This window comes from Dysidea avara, chromosome 12 (genome assembly GCF_963678975.1).
Source record: "Dysidea avara chromosome 12, odDysAvar1.4, whole genome shotgun sequence".
NCBI classification, from domain to species: domain Eukaryota; kingdom Metazoa; phylum Porifera; class Demospongiae; order Dictyoceratida; family Dysideidae; genus Dysidea; species Dysidea avara.
This window is the reverse complement of record NC_089283.1, coordinates 4,555,411-4,573,450: the sequence shown is the minus strand read 5'-3', so window position 1 is coordinate 4,573,450 and position 18,040 is coordinate 4,555,411. Positions and strand designations below refer to the sequence as shown.

Genomic DNA, 18,040 nt, shown 5'->3' with positions numbered 1-18,040 from the left:
AAAATAGTACTATCAGTAAATGCTAGTAATATACGCAAAGGAAATTCTGGGAGCATATTGGGTATTGACTTTGTTTGCTTTATAATTCATGTACTGCGTGGGGTGTTTTCTAGAATGTTGTAACTATCAAGTTTTAGGGTATACCTCAAGTTTATAAATTTTACCAATGTGTAGGACCTTTGTCACATATCAAATATCATTGTAAGTTATACTGTTTTTTATTGACACATAGCAACTACATAGTCTAGCGTTAAACAATAATTGCGATCATTTCTTTATACCAAGCAGGGTTCAGTAAATCCCTTTAACTGTTTGTGGAAGTTTTTAAACAGTGTTCAGTTTTGAGATCATTGCTATCAGGCCATTGCTATTTGCTGTAAGCTTCCTCGAGAATGTTTGCCCGATAATAATAATAATAGTACTACAATTCCAGCCATAATTGTGTCTAGTCGTCTATTTTATTTTTTGATCAGCCATCAACGAAGTAATTTGGTGTATGTATATTGTTTCTTAATGAAGTGATGGCGATTTGATACTTTGACTCTGTGTGTGTGGGCAATGTATAACAAACTTGCATGCCACAATATCAAGTGACGTCCCTTCGAGACAAAGTGATCATTGTTGGCTAATGGACTATTAAATGTGCTTATTTATAATAAGCCATTTTCACACTGGCTTGGTTTGTTTACAACCAGTTCTCAGTCGAGTTATACAGCTCTGTACGTCGTGTTAGTTGTTAGTGTGTACAAGTGTGAAGATGATGGCAGCTGGGTGTGAAAGTATGTTGTTAATAAGTTAAAAGTGTATTAATTGTGTTACCAGTAGACTCTGGTAATTATTGAAAATGTTGTAGCTAGTAGTATCACTCTGCCCCATATATTGTTCATGTATAATTTCTCCACTGTGCTAGTTAGTGGGGTATATTAATCAGATGGGAAATGTCTTGCAATGTAGTTTTTACTATCTCTCATACAGTAGGTAAATTGAGGTTACTGTTTCAATATTGTCTGACTTCTAAACGTATATGAGCTCTGTAAAGCATTTTAAGTACTATAAGGATGTCATTTGTGAAGAGGCATCTTGTGCCTCTGGTTGCATGAGACGTGTGTGACATTGTGTGTTTGTTTCTTGCTTGCACAGTTCATCGTGTCATCTCCAAACAGCAGTCCACCACTAGTTCCATATCTAAACATCGCTACTCAGTTTACAGCCAAAAGAGCAACGTCAGTGGCGGCTCACGCATGTCAACAGCACCATACGTTGATGAAGACTTGTATATGATCATCCCATCGTCAGGTCCCAGTCGTGTTAACACCAACAGTGGAATAGTTTCTGGACCTATGCAGGTTTCAAATTCACCACGAGAGAGCGTGCAAGGACAGCAGTATATTTACTACGCTGTTGAGAATTATCATCCTGACAAAGAAGGCTATATCTCTCTCATTGCTGGAGAGGCAGTCGAAGTACTAGACAAGAGTAATTCAGTGGAGTGGTTTATTACGACTGTCGCTACTGACGAGCGGCCATCTGAGGAGGGTCTTGTCCCTGCAAATATTCTCAGTGCTGAATACATCCCTGTTCGTTACGACAGCTTGCAAGATGAGATATCTATTAGTGGTAGTGACGAGGGAGGTCCCAAACAACTAAGTCCACCACCACCTCTGCCTCCACACCACCCATCACATGATGTGCAAAGTGTGCCAGAATCTAACAAAGAAGAACTTCTAGAGCCACCAGGTAGTGATTCAGCAACGGGACCAAATAAGGTAGAAGATGAAGGGGGCTCCCCTCAGACAAGTACACATGCTAGTAAAACTGTAATGTCAGTCATGTTAGAAGAGTCACCAAATGATGAAGACTCCAGTACAGAACAAAGTGATACTACACCAGTTGTATCCCCTCGAGGCTCGTTACACTCTGGCTCAGATATGAGCTCACCAGTTGTTGAAAAAAGGGATCAGCTGTTTGGCAACCGTGACCACCATACTCCTCTCTTAACACAATCGCTGACAGCTGTTGAACTTACAAATTCCTTCAAGAGGAGAGGAATAGTATCAAGGCTACCACGATACGGCAGTGACCCTTCTCTACAAGAGTGTGTACCATTATCGGATAGCAGTCCAGCTTATTCCATCCCCAACCTTGCCTCTGTAGGCCTTGGAAAGAGCCCCATGCACGAGAGAGTATCCTCAATACTTAGAGAAAGTGTCATGGCCAGTACCAGGAATAGACATCGCTCTACAAATGATTATTTACCAAAATCAGGATCACTTGATCGTAGGACGCAGCACAAATCATCTCCAGTTGTAGTAGAGCTCAAGAGAAGTTTTAGTCGTTCATCTTCACAACTGTCTGGCTCAGCTGATACATTTAGTACTGGCAGTGAGGGTAAGGCAGAGGATGAGGAGGGACATAATGGGAAATCATTGATAAGTCCCAAAGATGCTCTTGATGAAATGAGGAAATTGCAACTGGAATCTGTTGAGGTTTGTGCGTGTGTGTGTGTGTGTGTGTGTGTGTGTGTGTGTGTGTGTGTGTGTGTGTGTGTGTGTGTGTGTGTGTGTGTGTGTGTGTGTGTACATTCATATGGATGTAATTTGTGTTTGTCCGTCAGTACATGTGTGTAATGCACAATATTCTATGTAGATAAATGAATATTTAATGTACAATTGTAAGGCTTAACTTTTGTCTCAAAACATAGCAAACAAAAATAAATGAAACACTGCAATACTGTAATTCTGTTTTCCTGTAGCCATCTTCAGATGCCAACAAAATGGAGGAATTTGATAAGATAGAAGTGTATGTTGCTATAGCAGACTACACACCTGATGAGGACAATAATATTCCATTACATGTTGGGCAGCATCTTCAGGTACGTATGTGGATCACATTATTAGCACATACAGCCTGTAATGCTATGACACACACCCATAGGTGCTGGATTTGTCCAGAGAAGACTGGTGGCTTGTGTTGCCATTGGCAACTAGTAAAAAAGAGAGTACAAATGAGCCACTGAAAGAAGGATGGGTACCTGCCAACTACTTAGAGAAATTGCCTGGTTAGTTTTGAAAACCTATACTACAACCAAAATTGTAAGCAACAGTGTCTCAACTACATTTAAAATACGTGCAAAGACAAAGTAACCAATTGATAGGGTCTGTTTTTTGATGCACATGTTTTTCGTTATCCATGCTTCTTTCTATGAAGTAAACCTGTCCAGATGTGCAAACGATTAAAACACAGAATGCTGCATTTATCTTTGCTTAATTGACTATGGTAATGTGCAAGACAAAAATGGAAAACAATTATAAAGACCATGAGAGTAATTGTACCTTTTACCACAAGCATCATATCCATTTTCCACTTTCAGTATTTAACCAAGAAGGGAAGCGCCAGACCCTATAGTTTTCATTGTCTTTATGACTTGTAGCTTTTTATTCAACTGTATGGATATAACTCTTTATCTACTTTGCACAGCCCACATGCCTCATTACGTATGTCACATGCAGCCTGTACAATATGGACATTTGGGACCAACCGATAGTGTACTGATTATCAAGGTGTCCTGATTTGTTATGTACTAAGGGAGGCTGATTATGTTTGTGTCCTCAAGTATACACTTAACAGGTTCCAAGTTTTGTACTAATTATATTGTTGTTGTTATTACATCACAGATCAGTCACATGATCCACTAATGAAAGATAACCTTAGAGACCTATACAACTGTTCCTTTCTCACTGACGAACCGACACCAGCTCAACTCGAAGGGGTACGTTTTTCCATCAAGTATAGATTGTAATAAAGTTCTATGTTAATAGAAGAGTCATAGTGAATTATTGAGTTTTTTTCATTGAAATTATTACACCCCATATTAAGTAGAATATTTGCCATTGTCTTGCTTGCTACTAATTTCACATTATAAAAAGAAGTTTGTCATAATTACCCCTTTATCAAAAAAATGTTATGTTCAAACTAGCAATGATTTAAAATATATATTAAAGTTCACTAGTTCAATACTTTATTTTTTCATAAAAGCAGATATGAAAATAAACTAGCCATACTTGATAAACTCCCAAATGTGTCATTTGTATACAAAGTGACCTGCCTGATATAACCACCTGCTTAATAAGACATAACCACAAGACAACTGCGGAGTAAAGAAGTGTCAATGTACAATCATGAAATTGTAGAAAGTTGACATGTGTGAATGAAATAGAAATTGGTAGAGTAGTGTTGTTGATATTAACACTACTTCTCAACAGATGTTTAGTATTGCACATCCGTATATGGCAAGTGAAGCCATTCAAGGTACAATGCCTGGTCAGCTGTCACTGTACGCAAACCAGATGGTTCAGGTGAGGCTTACATAACTTGGTAAGAAATCTTCTCAGTTTTAAAGTACACTCTAGGTACTGGATTCCAAGCAAGACGACTGGTGGCTAGTGGTTACTATAGCAACAGACACAGTGCCAGCCATCAAGGGCTGGGTACCAGCTGCTTCACTGGTTGCTAAGTGTGAGGATGGTAAGTGTAGAGCTTCTTTTGAGTCATATAGAGGGAATATGTTATATAATATTATGTTGTATTCTACAGATTCTGTGTCAGAAAGCCAGAAACAGGTATGTTTCTATGTTCCATCTACACTGTACATAATTTCTATATAACCGTATGTTATATTTCTTTCTCAGCTGTTTTATGAGTTGTTGTTTCCATAGTATTTACCACTATGGTGTGTCCGTGCCACTTTTCAAAGTGACGAGGATGGCATGCTGAGCATACAAGAGGGAGAACTAGTAATTGTATTGGATGATACTAATGACGAGTGGTTCTTAGCTAGGACTGCACAACGAGATCCTCCTTGTGAAGGATGGGTCCCTGCTTCATATGTCTATCAACTGGACAGTACTGAAGGATTTGGTATGTAGTGTAGTGTACGTGTGCACGTACGTGTGTATACAATCTAATACTATTTTTGGGTGTATTCCAGGGTACATCTGCTGTTTCTCTTGCCGTAAAATTCAAAAATGCTAGCTACTAGGAAAATCACCAATAAAACCTACAGACCACCCAGCGTTATAAAACCCAAGGCATGCTTCCGTAGTGTATAATATTTCGAGCTACAACAGACACACACTTCGGTAATAGTAAACAATAGTAGTAATACAATATCACCAGTTAACTGGGACACACAGAACATAACAATTTCATTAATTCACTTTTGTAATATGAATATTATGGCACAATTAAGCTAATAGATTTTGTCCTTATTTGGTGAAGCACTTGAATTATCCGTTAATGGCTTTTGTCATGTAATAAATTCTTTTGACTATGGCTTCACCCACTATTGAACCTTTCTCTCCCACTGGCTGTACCACAGTGAGCAAGTTAGCTCCTGTCTTTAGTCTACTTTGAGTTGTTTATGTCTAGTAGTTGTTTCCGATTGCTTTGCACTCACAAAAATTGTTGAGTTTGTAACCAATTTCTACACTCCACTATTTTATTTACAGTAAATCCTTCCCAAATCAAGTCACTGGATAAGTGTCTTTTACACATGTTAGCCAACTTTATAAACTGTAAATACGTTGCCATTTAAGGACATCCACCTGCTTAATATGGTTTGAATTTTAATAATCAGCTAATACAGTTGGATTTGGACCAAAAAGTGTATAAGATGATCTTAGGGCAATGAAGTAATTTACCACAATGGAAAGCATACACAAAGACAAAGCCTGTACAAGGTGTCAGCCACAAAAATGAACACTACAACAAACAACTGAACAACAATACAATACTACAAAAACATCAATTAACACACATGATGGTATAATGGATGCTGGAAAGATTAGGGTTTGGATCATTGAGTATGTAACGGTACAGAATTCCACAGACAGACAATATTGACGAAGAATGAATAACGACGAGAGTTGATGGTTGACTGTGGTGGACTCATTGACAAATGATGACTTCTGGTAGATAAAATTGAAATAAATTTACAGTGACAACTGAACTTGATGGATGTACGATGGTGGTAAATATTATGAAGGAAAGAAACAGAAAGGTACTGACATCTTGATTCAAGGGCAGGAAGATTAAGTTGAGAGCAGCAATATCTCAAGGAAATAGTCCAAGAGTTAGTGGGTGAACTCCAGTAACTGCCACAAATCCAGTTGCTCATACAGTATTGGTAATACCAAGAGTTCATAAATAATATTATGAACTCTTGGTAATACATAGGTCATAGTACAGTGGAAACTCTGTAACCAACAATTTGGGACCAAAGTCTTTTTGCTACAATCAAGATGTTCAAGTAAAATATACAGTTCCAGAACTGTTGGGACCACAAACTTTTATTATATAGTTGTTTCTCTCTTTTTTGCGTCTTTAGTTTGTTAAGAAAGGGTTCCAGTATACTCTTATTCTTATGCAGATATTCCACTAGACTATCTGGAGCCAATAGACAGTCCATGGCTGCGCCCCTCCCACCATCTTAGCCAATCAGAATCTTCAACAGAGCTAGAGGAGGAGGAAGAACAACTACATGACTTGTTGGTATCACCTGATCTGATGGATGGCATGGATACTGATGATCGTCGTCAAGTAGCTCACGAGAAGAGAATGTGAGTGGCTAAATGCAATGCTATTGTAGGTGTGTCAGCCACTCCCACTTTTTGTTTCTACAGGTATGTGATTGAAGAGTTGTTAGCTTCAGAGAAAGACTATGTGGAGAAACTGTGTTATTGTATCGAGGTGTGTGTGTGTGTGTGTGTATGTGTGTCACTGTGTTTAGCATGTAAGTTTGTGAAATATTTAGTGTGTGTTTATGCCGTTGTTGTTTTTGTTCCTTAATTGAGTAAGACACTTTACTTGGTCTACCCAACAGGACATAATTAACTTGGTGTGGCTGTTTGTAACATTTATATTGGTTTGTCTATGTGCGGTATGCAGTGTGGTATGGGATATATATTATTGTCTAGTACAATGTGTGTTGTGTGTATTGGTAAACACGTTACAATGTGCAGCACAAGTATATCATTATACTTATATATTGTTATAATTGTATATTGTTTTATTATCAACAGAACTATGTCACAGCAGTTATTAGTTCAGTAGCTCCCAAGACCTTATATGGTATGAAGGACATCTTGTTCTGCAACATGGAGGCTATCCATGATTTTCATCGAAAGTGAGTCTGCCAAAACCACCCAACACTACTACAAGCTAAATACATATGATCTGTTTTATTCTAGTGTGTTTCTACCGGAGCTTGAGCAGTGTGGCGAGGACTACTTGGCTCTGGCCAGTTGTTTTGTAACACACGCACCTCAATTGGAAATGTATATAACTTACTGCACCTACCAGGCTAAGAGTGACTCTGTGTTCAGAGAATACTGTGGCTTCTTTGCTGTAAGTTAACGTAACCAAAACAAGTCCCATATTATTATTCATTGTATATTCATGTACCTGCCGGTAGCTACTTTCTATTTTGGTCATGTAATCATATGACATCATGTGATGTCATTACAGGACCTATGTACTCAGTTGAAAGACAGACTACAGTTAGCTGACTACCTGATACTGCCGGTACAACGTATCACTAAGTACAGCTTGTTGTTGGAGGACATGTTGAAGTATTCCATCAGAGCTGGGGAAGAGTGTGATGAGCTAGATGTAAGCCACTGGGCTCAACCAGTTAATAGTCAACCTTCAATATTTCATGGATCCAGTAAACACTATGTTCATCTTTTGTTCCCATGCAGGCTGCTCTGGAGGTTACTAGGGGCGTGTCTGTACGTGCCAACAATGCTATACACTTGAGCATGTTGGAAATTGATGACAAGAAACTGAAGAACTTTGGAGATTTTGTCATGCAGGTGAGAACACACTTGACAGAGAACACAGCCTATCTCTTGTAACAGGAAAAGTTTGTGCTGGTGGACAGGATAGAAGGGACTAGGACAAGACCAAAGGAACGACGTCTTTTCTTATTTGAACATTTCCTAGTAATGAGTAAGAAGAAACGAGACAGTTCTGACCAGGAAATTTACGTTGTCAAGGAATCTCTGAAAGTTAGCACAGCACTAATAAAGTAATGTAACATGTTTAATTTTTTTTGTTATTTAGTTGAATGAGTTGTCAGCTGCACAAGATGCAGATAGCAATGGTCAGTGTCTAATCCTTTATCAGATGCAATCGGGGAACAAGTACACACTGCACACTGTGAGTCCAGTAATACGTGATACATGGTTCCATCGATTGCAAGATCTAATATCTGCCAATCGAGTAAAGAAAGAATCTGCTCCGCGAAAGAGAAGTGCCTCAGAACCAGCCGAGCCTGTAGTTCGTAGTCCACTGGTTCCTAAGAAATCAGTATTCCGCCGTGAGAGTAATAAGAAACACGCTTCTAAGGCTTCACAGCATCAACATGTTGATGGAGTACTATCCAACCCTGGTTCTTCAATGACTGTTGATGATATAGAGGTATAGTGTATTTATACTGCGTATTTGTTGTATTGAACCGGACTGCCTGTTTTTTAGGCTCAACCTGGAACACAGTTTTTAGTGTTGGAACGGATTGTAATGGAAGGCGGGGATGATTTACAATTAGAACCAGGAGAGGTTGTAGAATTAGTACGTCGTGAGAACAACATGACATTATGTGTGCGTACTCTGGAGACCCCTGACACCCCAGCAATGGAAGGTAACGTTCCAGCTTCATTCCTGCGCCGCAAGGGTACGCACAAGCAGTCGGGAAAATTTGAAGGTATTTGATAAGCTCAACACAATAAATCTTCACTTTTTATTTCACAGCTGTTCCTAAGATAACTGTACCACCTCATAATCAGTCTGTTTCTGTTGGAAGCTCAGTGACTTTTAGTTCAATATTTAATGGCTTTCCTACACCATCAGTAACATGGCGGAAAGGTTCAACAACTCTTACATCTTCTGATAAACACAAAATAACAGTTTGTTCGAACTCAACATTGTTTGAAGTGTCAAATGTGAAATTCAGTGATGCTGGAGAATATGCATGTGTAGTGTCCAACTCTGCAGGAACTGATACTGCTACAGTGGAGCTGCATGTTATTGGTGAGTAATGATGTCACTTCCTGTGTTGTTACTTCCTGTCTTCGTTTATCATGTTATAGGTCCACCTGATGCACCCTCACGTCCTACTGTCTCCAAGGTAGCAACAACATCTTTGAAACTAAAATGGATACCTCCGGACTTTGATGGTAACTCAGAGATCACCACTTATCAGGTGGAACAGCTACAAGAAGGACTGAATGAATGGCAACCAATAATACAACAACCCAAGACAACATTTGTAGTAAAGACACTAGAACCAAACACGTCATACCAGTTCAGAATCACAGCATATAATGACTGTGGAAATAGTCCCCCTAGTGAGGCCTCACTGACTGTCTTCACCAAACCTGTTACTAAAGGTGAGAATGTACTGTACTCTACACACAGGCATAAACTATTCATGACTAAAATTTCACAAAGGCTACACAAGGTGAAATGTACTTTTTTTGAAGATGAAACTTCCCAACAACACAACATACATACACTCTGAAGCCATGCACTGCTTTGTTTTGTTGTTGTGTAGGGTTCTTGATATCAGGCTCTCCATCTTTCAAGAAGAAAGTATCAGCTAACCTTAGTATTAACAGTCAACCTGACATGAAGGGATCAGGTATGATTACATTATTATTGCATCACCAACATTACATCATTGTTATCGTAGATGATTTTGCTGATCTGGACTTCTTGTCACAGCAACCTCCTACATTGGGTAACTTCAACACTCTGGGGCTGCCTGATCTCCCTCAGTCATTGTCACAGCCGTCAACATCCTTATCACTAGAAGACTCTGCATTTAGTGGCACAATGGGTTCACCCCCACCTAGCTACATCAAGACCACACCCATCACTACAGCCTATGATCTCACACTTGAAGAGCTTGGCAGGTAAGGAGGACAAGTGGATTTAATAGAAGAGTAAAAGTTTTCATCCTAAAATTTTATAAAAAATAATATTTGTTGTTAGCAAAAAATTATGAATGCTTATTAGAGTATGTTGCCATGTTACAACAAATCTGGAACCATTTGTACAAGCAAGCTTGTGTTATTTGATTAACCTTGCAAAATTAAAGATTGCAACTTTTGTTGTCACATGGGTAGAGATAACTGTCGGGAATGTCAGCTTCGCTGATTTTCTCCAGCTCATAAAGACTGGAAAAGCTAGATTTCATGCAGCATCATCCAGTTTATGATATTGTTTTCTTTATTTTGTTTCTATGCCTAAACAAGCTTTCTCTTATTTTATACCATATGATCCCCAGATAATACTAAAGTATTCATTTTTTAATCTGATATTTCATTAGGGGTCGTTATGGAATAGTTCAGAAGTGCATATCAAAGAAGACAGAGGAGGCAGTGGCTGCTAAATATTTGAGGTTGCGTACAAAGAAGAGACATGATATCCGTCGAGAAGCTGAGCTACATCAGAAACTGCTACACCCTCACATCATCACTTTCTTTGATGCCTACGAGGCTGGACGTAACCTGATTGTCATCATGGAAATGTGAGGAGTTATATATATTTGTGATGTACCCTATACACTAAAACCAGGCATGGGTCCACAAACAACACCTGTTCACATTAGAGGTGTCTGTAACTTGTAACATACAGCCACTGAATGGATGGAAAAGTTGCAGAAGTTTAATGGTGATACCATTAGTCATAAAAGTTTAAGGAGAAAGATTAGTATATCCATGTACCTGGTTTTTGTGTTGCTTGATAGCAATTGTAGTTCCATTTTTAACTGTTGCCATGCCAACTAGTGCTACTGGAGGTGAACTATTGGACTACATTGTCCAGACTAAGATGTTGACTGAAGCCATAGCAGTGAAATACATTAGTCAGGTGATCTCAGCATTGCAGTACATGCATGATGTGGGTGTGGCTCACATGGACATTCGGGTAAGCAACAACGAGCTCAAGTGTGTACATTAATTAGAGTGTACCTTTGTAGCCAGAAAACATTCTATTGTCAACTCATGCAGAGCCAATAGTGAAAATTATTGACTTTGGGTCAGCACGAAATTTGTCACATAGTATAACACCCTCCAGCTACGGATCACCTGAATTTTGTGGTAAGTGTGATGTGCAGCTGATGATGTTACTATTATGATAATATTGTCCAGCACCTGAGATCTTGAAAAAGGAGACAGTTAATGAAGCTGTAGATATGTGGGGACTTGGAGCACTTACCTTTGTCATGTGTGTGTGTGTGTGTGTGTGTGTGTGTGTGTGTGTGTGTGTGTGTGTGTGTGTGTGTGTGTGTGTGTGTGTGTTCATGCATGTGAAAGTAGAGATTATTTAACATGTGTTTATTTGTTTCTTCCCACAGACTAAGTGGAACTTCACCATTCTTTGGAGATAATCCCCAGATAACCATGTTCCGCATCAAAGATGTTCGTTTAGATTTCAATACGGCAGCATTTGAGCAGGTATCACAAGATGCAAAGGATTTCATCAACTCATTGTTACAACTAAATCCTCGGTAAGTTCCATATGTTCACTCCATCAGTTGCTATAGTAACATTGTGTAGACATCGGTTATCTGCCACTGCATGTCAAGATCATCCTTGGATCAAGGTGAAACCACGTAAACTATTCTGTAGTACAATATATTGGGATCATTTCAATTTGCAGACACTGAATCCCAAAGGTCTTGGAGTACCTTCATGGCCCATGGCAAAACTAGACCTATCTCGTCTGAAGACTTTTATTGCAAGAAGAAAATGGCATGTAAGTAAATTAAACATCTAGTATTAGTTTTTATATACAAGGCTCTGTTCAGTCAAGCAACATTGCTGTGGAGACCAGTCATGTGTTTGGAGGTCGAATGGCTAACATGTTAAGTCGTAGCAGTCTGGAACCAAGTGATTTACAAGATGGAGGTACGTATGTAACACTCACCCCTTAAGTGTGTCACCTAGTTTGTTATCATTACCACTGCAGTGCCTCCCAGCTTGTCTGGTGGACAAGACAATTTAGTTGTCAGAGCTGAGGAAACTGTTTCACTATCTTATAAAGTACAAGGTAATCCCACTCCAACTATCCAATGGGAACACGGTAACAAGCAGATAGCACAGTCCGCTCGTGTCAAGATCACTAGCGAAGGGAATAATGTTTTGTTGACTATACTAGACGTGGGTCGTCATGACGAGGGGTTCTACACCTGTACAGCCCTCAACAGTCTTGGCTCCACATCCACACAAACAAGATTAGTGGTACATGGTGAGTACTTGGGTTGTGTTAGTTAGGCTGAACACATTTTTTTTTTGATGATTTTGAGTCCTTCAAGAATTGTAGCAATTATAAGTTTTTTGCATAAGAAATTAGGGTTTTATTATTAACCAAGAATTTGTTCTTGTACTAAGTTACAACAGAACTTCTGTAACTGTGTCACGTTATGTGTCCCTCAGATAAACCTCTTCCGCCATCTGATCTCACTGGTGTCTCACTTGGAAGTAATTCTGCTTTAGTGTCATGGTCACGTCCTCTACACGACGGTAACTCTCCTGTTGTTGGCTACATCTTGGAACACAAGCGAGTGGACCAGGTACAATTATCAGCAAGAGACTAATAGTTTAAATGATGGTTTACTGTAGGACGCATGGGCAGTGTCGGCTGATGATCTTCATAGTACTGCTCATGTAGTGGATGACTTGTTACCAGGCAGCAGTTATCAGTTTAGAGTGGCTGCAGTTAATGCCATTGGCAACAGTCAGTTTAGTAAACCATCTGCCATAGTGACAGTGGCCAGTGATCCAGGTGGATATTATTTGAAGTGTCAGTTGTATTGGATTATTTGCTTTGTGTTTTCTTGTAGGAGAAGAAGAATGGGACAATATGGAAACTGTAAGAGTGAAATATACACCATTTGAAAATGAGTACTCCTTTAGAAATGATATAGCACAGTAAGACTAATTCTGTTTAATATGCATGCAGTTGTGCTTGCGTCTGTTGTGTGCATGTGTATGTGTGTATGTGTGTGTCCTGGTCTAACAAGCTGTGATGTGATCTTGTTTTTAGGGGTTCTTATTCAATGGTGAAACTATGTATGGAGAAATCAACAGACCGGCTGTACATAGCCAAGATAATCAAACTTGATAGCAAACAAAAAAGTCAACTAGCATTACATGAATTTGATATGCTAAGTAGCCTATCACATCCAAGAGTGGTCACCTTAGAGGCAGTATTCCAGTCACCCACACAATTTGTACTAGTAATGGAACGGTGAGTAATTGATATTGGTGAAGTAACTGATCTGATTATGTGTACTGACCACCTACAGCTTGTCAGGGGGAGAATTACTGGCTCACTTAGCTAGCAAAGACACTTTAACAGAAGAAGAGTGTTCACATTATATCAGACAATTGCTGGAAGGACTTCAGTATATTCACAGTTGTAATATAATTCACATGGCTGTTAAGGTGAGCATGTTTTTAATAACAAAAGGAAGGTTTCATCCACTTTTATCATAGCCTGAGAACATTTTATTGGCAGCAAATTGTCGTGATATTAAACTAGTTGATTTCAGACTAGCTCGCTACATTCAAGCAGGAAACCAACTAGAAGCAATTGAAGGCAGCCCAGAGTTTATGGCACCTGAAACAGTCAGTCTAAAACCTGTCACAGTAGCAGCAGACATCTGGTAAGAAAAGTGACTTCAAAACTTATCCTCTTTACGACATTGTTTCGTTTTTAGGAGTGTTGGTGTCATCACTTGTATCATGTGAGCCATCTTGTCATCACCATGTGTAGTGTTATAATTGTTTGTTACAGTTTAACAGGGTTTTCCCCTTTCCTTGCTAAAGACCAAGCAAGTACAATAGCCAGTATACAAGCAGCTAAGCTTGATGGCCATTCATCACCATTAAGTCAAATCTCACATGATGCAAGAGATTTTATTGTCAACAATTTACTTAAGAAAAATCCACGGTAAGAAAACAATTGAATTTACAGTGTTGTAATATTTGCACCTTACTATAGGAGAAGATTAACAGCTGCACAGTTGTTAAGACACAGGTGGCTACAGGTAAGACTCTTTCTGTGTAGAGCTAAAACTAGCTTAACCTGATATTCCACTGTCCATACAGGCTAGTAGCAGGTTAACCCTGTCTAGAAGTAACTCAGTACAAGAAACTGGCCATCTCAAACAATTTGTACAGCACAGAAAAGTTCTTGTAAGTCATCACCCACTCATCATGTGATCTCATGTTTGTGTTGTAGATGTCACAAGAGTGAACCACTGGTAACAATTACCGGAGAAGACTAATAATATCTCCACAATTTTATCATTAATATAAAAATTATATTTTATTTAACTTAAATAAATATTTTATTAGAATACAATACAATACAAGTGGTGTTGGTCATGTATGTGTTGTGTGTATGAATGAACATGATGTGTAATAAATATAACCAAACAGTTGTTACAGAGGTAGATAGGTAAGTTTTTGACCCTTGTATCCTGATCATTACAAGCTCTTGTTGACAACTGCCCTTGTTAAAACAGTGACATACAGAGAGTTAACAGAACAGGCTGAAAGCTGAACCTTTTATATGGTTGAGTGTATGTCAATAAGTTTTCTTTGTGGCAATTTACTGCAATGGTATCACTGGCTTTTTCCCCTGTGATTATGAGGAAGCCAGTCATGAACGAGAACAATTATGAATTGTGTGGGCAAACTTGACAGGAGCATATGCTGCATACATTCAGTGCAGTGAAAGGTCTAACTGGTTCCTCAAATGTATATTTTGCTATGGAAAATTGTAGTTGGACACTAGGCCTGTGTCAAATATGCTGTAGCTAGCATATATAGGTAGATATTTCAAAATAGATTGACACTCCCTAATAGAGCAATCAATAGAAGAGCACTCAAATGCATTGTACCATAGTAAAGTATATATTATCTATGATTGTACATATACACCCCTGTATAGTTCCTTAGACCAATACTCTCTAATAGCACAATTGCTTTAATTTGTAGTGAAATACTCTAAGAGAATTAACTAGATAATTGTAAGAAATGTTACTAACCTAGGAGTATAGCGCAAGCATATGGGAACACTGAAGAGCATAATTGGAAATACCTATTAATTTTCTGAAAGCAGTTCTGGGAGTATATTTGACTCGGGCCAGCTATATAGTAATGTTGCTCAGTGTCTAGCTTGTCAGTGATTTAAGCCTGCCTAAACCTGTTTCTGCACAGCCAGGAAAAGATTAGTGATTCAGATTCCCTACTTGTACTAAAAGTGATTGTTATCTTCAGTGCAGAACAGCAGAAGTGTCTGGTTTGTGAAACTAGTATATATCTACTCGTGATCAGTGCTGTGTTATCTTGACACTCTGATCTACTACCTAACTACCACATGTTTTAGAAGTAGTCAACCTTGCTTGAGGCTTCTCAGTATTGATTGCAGTCTTCACAGTTATGTTGTACACAATAAAGAAATCATACTATATAGTTATGTTTGTTGAGCAGATCCTACTGCTTGAAATTTCTTAGTTTACTAGAGTGGTATATCCCCAGTATATGGAACAGTTAATTGTTTGTTATTTTAGTAGTTTTTCAATAAACCCGCATTCACTGATGTTTTACTGAGAGTTTAAAACATAGTAAAACAATTGTTCCATATACTTAAAGATACTGGCATTTTATTATCAGTATAACTACAGTAAAGGAGCTTAACAAATTAGTAAACTAAGAACTTTCAAGCAGTGTCCTACACCGCTGAGAAGTATTAATAATTAAACTCATCCATGTACAGTCAGACACTGAGGTGTCTTGCTATTCTATCCATTACCAATACACAGCTGCAGCTGAACAAATATTCTAGGTATTTGGAAAACAGTGATTGTAGCCGATATGAATGCAACCCAGAAACACTAGTCATGAGTGCTATAGATAGGAACCCGCAAAATATGCCAGAATAATTTCAGGAACAATATTATTGAAAGGGTTAGTGGAAAAGGGGTAATCCATATTTGAAAAAGAAAGTGGGTGTATAGTAGTGAACATTAAATAGAATTTTAGACATTCCTGAATTGCTATAATGCAAATTTTGATCTGGAACATAATATTTAATTTTGAGAAAGTATTATTGACCTGCCTAAACAAACATTGTTGTTTTTACAAAATGATACTGACTCTATAATGTGGATTTTTACTTTTTTTATTTATTAAGGCCTTACAGCACACTGAAGTGCTGAAGGTCTGTAGGACACCTGGTCCTACAGCCTGTTTAGACCCCTTCAATTATAGATGACAAAAAGAATCAGGCCAGAATTGCCAATAGCACAAATTTCAGAATCAAGTTTTACTTGCAGTGTAATATATAATTCTCTTGAAGATACCTCTCAAGCACAAGATAATATTCACCTGCCCTAATTAAGCAGTCATCCAAATGTAAAGTGACAGCTCTATTAGAGTATCTCGATCTTTTAAGCTACAATTTACGCTTGCCTCTATAATCGCAGAGAGAAAACAGATGCATTTAGCTGTATTTCAGCTAGGGAATAATTTTTGGAGATAATAGGTGAAGAAAAAGCAATTACTAGAAAGATAAAAGAATGCTCCGTGGATCCCTGCAATAGCCAGATGTTTTGTCCATTTGAAATCTAGGTGGTGCCCACTCTCTACCATATTATATAATTATACTGACTTCTCAACATTATTTTTCTATCTTAATATTTGGCAAGAAGCTCAAAAGGCTAGCTATGTAGTATAGTAGAAGGAAAGCTCTAGACTGATCCACACATGGTAATTAATTTGCATAACTTTGGTGAAAATTCTTGTATGCATGCTCACCATACTCAGTGAGTATAATAATATAGAAGCTCATGATTTGAATAAGTTTTCTGAAACAGCTGTAGTAATGATTTTTAAACAAAAAGTCCTGTGATAATGTAAACTAGTCTGCAACACTTAGGGAGCATAGAAAACTGAATGAGACAATTTTCTATAAATGTTAACACTATGATACCATTTCCTTGGGGGCATGTCCCATTCTGTATATGTACCTCGATGTGTACAAAAATAAAGAGCCTTCTAGAGGTTTTGTTGGATAATTTACCAAAGAAAACATGATAGACAAACTATAAAATAGTTGGGAAGAGAAGGAAGTTTGTTTGAGTTATGGTTCCTTAGCCATGTAATTGATAAATTACCAACTAATTGGTGAATTGTACTGTTGCAAAACAAAAACTAATTAGGCTAATCATTAATTTCTCATCCCTTTCAGCTTCACCGTTTTCCTTGCCGTGTCAATGATATTTTTACCACTAGTGGGTGAATACAACTATGTTATAACTATAGCTAGAGCAGACTAATTAACATTCTTAGTCAAGTGAGCTATCAATTCAGCTATGTAGTGCAGAATTTAAATCAGCTAACTCACATTACTATTTTGAGTATTGGTGAATGCATGGTCTCAGCTGTATTATTTCCAATCTATAGCTCGTACACAATTGATTATATACTGAAAAAAGTTCATACCATGGAAATAACCATGTAATGTACAAGTAGCTATTATTGTGACTCATGCTATTGTATCCATCCAATGTACCTCTGCAAAACTACACAGAATGCAATTTCACTTGCTGCATTTACATGTTTTATTTTTAAAGCACCATCATGCATGTTGTATCTTGATACATTTTGGCGTGTATTTGATACCATTATTGTCTCAAGGTTATAGTTATTAGAATATGAATGATACGTACGATAATTTTATTATGATCTATTAATAGTGGTATAATAATATTGCATCTAGTTTGGCACACACACATGGATTTGATTTACTACATGGCAAAGTCTAAAACATATGACATCATGTGGCTTCTTACCTGACCAGAGAAAGCTGTTGCATAGTCCATCTAGTAACCACAAAAATAGGGTATGCAAGTTTTGTGACTATAATTATCATGAAAGAGGCCGTACTAATTTTTACTTTCTACTGT

The 18,040-nt window shown here is 38.0% G+C and overlaps 1 protein-coding gene across 1 annotated transcript in view; it reads left to right on the top strand.

Annotated features, from left to right (window-relative positions):
• LOC136240222 (uncharacterized) overlaps positions 1 to 14,489 on the top strand; it is a 44,642-nt gene extending 30,153 nt beyond the window's left edge. Inside the window, exons 42-82 of the mRNA XM_066031142.1 lie at positions 1,141 to 2,486; positions 2,753 to 2,872; positions 2,935 to 3,058; positions 3,675 to 3,769; positions 4,263 to 4,355; positions 4,410 to 4,524; positions 4,594 to 4,619; positions 4,716 to 4,917; positions 6,428 to 6,617; positions 6,681 to 6,747; positions 7,080 to 7,183; positions 7,248 to 7,404; positions 7,525 to 7,668; positions 7,758 to 7,871; positions 7,917 to 8,066; positions 8,122 to 8,478; positions 8,536 to 8,761; positions 8,809 to 9,087; positions 9,147 to 9,446; positions 9,611 to 9,697; positions 9,749 to 9,971; positions 10,388 to 10,588; positions 10,848 to 10,986; positions 11,039 to 11,159; positions 11,211 to 11,286; positions 11,417 to 11,569; positions 11,619 to 11,664; positions 11,722 to 11,817; positions 11,870 to 11,969; positions 12,031 to 12,309; positions 12,498 to 12,634; positions 12,684 to 12,846; positions 12,905 to 12,992; positions 13,108 to 13,311; positions 13,370 to 13,508; positions 13,560 to 13,729; positions 13,784 to 13,810; positions 13,861 to 14,016; positions 14,068 to 14,113; positions 14,175 to 14,261; positions 14,308 to 14,489. Coding sequence (XP_065887214.1) covers positions 1,141 to 2,486; positions 2,753 to 2,872; positions 2,935 to 3,058; positions 3,675 to 3,769; positions 4,263 to 4,355; positions 4,410 to 4,524; positions 4,594 to 4,619; positions 4,716 to 4,917; positions 6,428 to 6,617; positions 6,681 to 6,747; positions 7,080 to 7,183; positions 7,248 to 7,404; positions 7,525 to 7,668; positions 7,758 to 7,871; positions 7,917 to 8,066; positions 8,122 to 8,478; positions 8,536 to 8,761; positions 8,809 to 9,087; positions 9,147 to 9,446; positions 9,611 to 9,697; positions 9,749 to 9,971; positions 10,388 to 10,588; positions 10,848 to 10,986; positions 11,039 to 11,159; positions 11,211 to 11,286; positions 11,417 to 11,569; positions 11,619 to 11,664; positions 11,722 to 11,817; positions 11,870 to 11,969; positions 12,031 to 12,309; positions 12,498 to 12,634; positions 12,684 to 12,846; positions 12,905 to 12,992; positions 13,108 to 13,311; positions 13,370 to 13,508; positions 13,560 to 13,729; positions 13,784 to 13,810; positions 13,861 to 14,016; positions 14,068 to 14,113; positions 14,175 to 14,261; positions 14,308 to 14,322 — 6,962 coding nt within the window. The 3' untranslated portion in view covers positions 14,323 to 14,489. The remainder of the gene's footprint in view (positions 1 to 1,140; positions 2,487 to 2,752; positions 2,873 to 2,934; positions 3,059 to 3,674; positions 3,770 to 4,262; positions 4,356 to 4,409; positions 4,525 to 4,593; positions 4,620 to 4,715; positions 4,918 to 6,427; positions 6,618 to 6,680; positions 6,748 to 7,079; positions 7,184 to 7,247; positions 7,405 to 7,524; positions 7,669 to 7,757; positions 7,872 to 7,916; positions 8,067 to 8,121; positions 8,479 to 8,535; positions 8,762 to 8,808; positions 9,088 to 9,146; positions 9,447 to 9,610; positions 9,698 to 9,748; positions 9,972 to 10,387; positions 10,589 to 10,847; positions 10,987 to 11,038; positions 11,160 to 11,210; positions 11,287 to 11,416; positions 11,570 to 11,618; positions 11,665 to 11,721; positions 11,818 to 11,869; positions 11,970 to 12,030; positions 12,310 to 12,497; positions 12,635 to 12,683; positions 12,847 to 12,904; positions 12,993 to 13,107; positions 13,312 to 13,369; positions 13,509 to 13,559; positions 13,730 to 13,783; positions 13,811 to 13,860; positions 14,017 to 14,067; positions 14,114 to 14,174; positions 14,262 to 14,307) is intronic.
• Positions 14,490 to 18,040: the final 3,551 nt, after the last annotated feature.